This window comes from Rhinolophus ferrumequinum, chromosome X (assembly GCF_004115265.2).
Source record: "Rhinolophus ferrumequinum isolate MPI-CBG mRhiFer1 chromosome X, mRhiFer1_v1.p, whole genome shotgun sequence".
NCBI classification, from domain to species: Eukaryota; Metazoa; Chordata; class Mammalia; order Chiroptera; family Rhinolophidae; genus Rhinolophus; species Rhinolophus ferrumequinum.
The window spans coordinates 32,779,604-32,782,553 of NC_046284.1; the positions used below are offsets into that span (position 1 = coordinate 32,779,604).

Here is a 2,950-nt window from a genome sequence, read left to right on the forward strand (position 1 = left end):
GCTTAGAAGTAGAACTTTCCCCGTGCACGCATCTCCAGTTTTATTACATATTGCTAAATTGTTCTCCAGAATGGTCTTACCAATTTACACTTCAGTCTGATTACAAATACATAATTTCTGCATTCTGGAACTTCTGAACAGAGTCATCTTAAATATAATAGCACAGTTGAGAGAATTGATGCTTAAGAGAGATAGTATAAGATACTGGTTCCCAAACCTAAATGTCCATCAGGATCACCCAATAGACTTATAGAATGCAGATTTCCAGGCCTGGCCCCAGACAAAATGCTCACCAAGTGATCCTGATGCAGTTGACGTGTGAACCAGTTTGTAGACCATTGGTCTCAACTACATTCTTACCATACACTGGTCCATATTTTTCTCATCTTTAATCATATGTTAATTTAGACTATTATAAAGCAACATATATGGCTGCATTAGCTGCTCTCCTTTACACATTACCATAGAATATGTGCTTGACTTTTACTATGGGCTGTCATAGAAGAACCATATAAGGATTGAGAGGGAGGAGAGTTGAAATTAAGTAATTCTGTTTTATTCTGCTTTACTCCGTGTTAAGATTCCTAATTAATTGAAGTAAGATAGTCTTGTTTTAGCTGCCCCAAATTCACCAACAGCAGCCAGACAAGGACCAACCTTATGCTGTAAACTTTTAAAAGAGAGAACCAGGGGAATAAGTTTCTGGTGCTCCCAATACCATCTTCTTTCCCATAGTTAGTACTAAAGAAAGAAGGAGTGTTGACAAAAACCTGACAACTTTTACAAATTTTCTTCAATTTATAAAGACGTGGTCTACAAAGGTGAGTAGGAGTTAAATTGCCTAATTTTTCTTGAGTCAGTTTTTTTTTCCTGTGTCCTGTTTTTATTGTTTGCTGCAGAATGCACAACATAGAACATAATCGCAATTTTGTGATCGCCTGTACAAAAGAGGATGGTACTTAGGTACAGATGGGAGACACGATTTCCTTTAAATAAGTACTTAGACACAGGTCGGTCCTACAAGCACGTGGGGCCTCCACCTGCATGGCTGAGCTGCCCGGCCTGTAGACCCAAAGGACTTCAGGATGCCCCTCTCCTGTTATCAGTGCACTGAACCAAGTGCCAGTGGTCACAATCAGCCCCATTCTAGAGCCTTCCCAGCCCCCTACACATGATCTGTCTGGACAAGGACACTGGAATTTCTGGAAGGTCAATGGTCCATAATAGTGAAGGATTCTAGTGAGTCTCCTGGTCCCAGGGCTCAGTGTGTAGATGTGCCTTGATGACCTTCTTCAGCTCGTGGTACAGAACCAGTACAAAGACGCTGCTGTTGCCCCTGAGGATGTTGGACCAGGCACCCTTGAAGGCCTTGCCACCCTTGTCTTTGAAGATCTTCTTCCAGCAGTCCACAGTCCCCTGGTACATCATGTCTGCTCCTTTGCACCCTGACTGCATCATCATGTGCCGCCTGACACTGTCGAATGGGTAGGACACCACACCGGCCATGGCCATCACCACCTGGACAATCATCCAGCTCACCACGATGTGGGTGTTCTTGGGGTCAGGGGGTATGTCTTTGGCCGTGTCGTACACGCCAAAGTAGGCGGCTCGATAGATGATGATACCCAGCACGGACAGGTTGAAGCCCTGGTACAAGCCCCGGAGGCTGTCGGACTTGGTAATCTTCACCAGACAGTCCCCCAGGCCCTTGAACTCCCACTCGGTGCCCGATTTCCCCACATTGGCTGCCAGACACATTCTGGCAAAATCCAGGGGGTAGATGAAGCAGACGGAGGTGGCTCCAGCCACACCGCCAGATGCCAGGTTGCCAGCAAAATACATCCAGAACTGCATGTGCTTGTCCATGCCCCCCAGGAAGACCTGCTTGTATTTGTCCTTGAAGACGAAGTTGAGAGCTTGCGTGGCAAAGTAGCAGATGACGTTGGCCAGGTTGCCCCTCCAGAACGACAGCATGCCCTGCTCCTTAGGGATACACACGATGCAGTCCACCATGCCCTTGTACTGCTTGTCAGCCACAATCTGCTTGCTGGCATGTTGCACCTGCAGCAGCAGCTTGACCAACTCAATTGGGGCCATGGCCATCTTGGAGATGGCAGCAGTGATGCCTCAGGCCAGGAAGTCCTTGGCAAAGGAGATGGTGTGTGTCATCATGGTAGCACAGCAGGCACAGAGTGAAGTAGAGGGATGGAGAGCCAGAGAGTGGGTGCCACAGGGTAAGTGCTGCCACTGCCAGGATAAAAAGGCTTGAGTCACTTTTGATAAGTAATATTTTTCTAGGAATTTTCTAATTTTATCTAAAATTTCCAAGTATAGTCATTTACAATATACTCTTATTATCTCCTTAATGTCTGCTGCAAATGTAGTGATGTGTCATTTTTCATTTCTGAATTTGATTACTTAGACCTTTTCTTAGTTTTTTGCTTAGTCTTATTAAGGATTTATCGATTTTATTGGTCTTTTTGAAGGAGCAACTTTTGGTGTTGCTGGTCCACTCTGTTATTTTTGTTTGTTTGTTTTTGTTTTTGTATTCTAGTTCATTAATTTCTGTTCTTACTGAAAATGTTGAACATTATCTGAGCCTTGTGCTCCCACCCTTTTGTGCTTTAGCTAACTTGCAAAAGACCACCCTGCCCTTACATATCCCTAGAGAAGACTCACCTCCACTCTTCCTCAATGCCTCAGATAAAATCTACCTCCATCCTTCCGCATGACTCCCATAAGACTTACCTAACATTCCCTTGTTTACCTCCTCTGTGAAATCCCAGATCCCGTTCCTTTTCTTTGTGACATTCCTCATTAAGGAATATTCACCTGATTGCAATAACCTGAATAAAGTCATCTCCTTAATTGTCCAGTGTATTCTCTTTCATATCACCATTATTATTTTCTTTCTTCTACAGTCTTTGCATTAATTTATTTTTTAACTTCA

At 44.0% G+C, this 2,950-nt stretch overlaps 1 protein-coding gene across 1 annotated transcript; it reads right to left on the minus strand.

The window, feature by feature from the left end:
• Nucleotides 1-1,236: 1,236 nt before the first annotated feature.
• LOC117035497 (ADP/ATP translocase 3-like) lies at nt 1,237-2,172 on the minus strand. The gene is given in 1 exon segment (XM_033129430.1): nt 1,237-2,172. A coding segment is annotated over 1 exon segment (936 nt).
• Between the last annotated feature and the right edge of the window lie 778 nt (nt 2,173-2,950).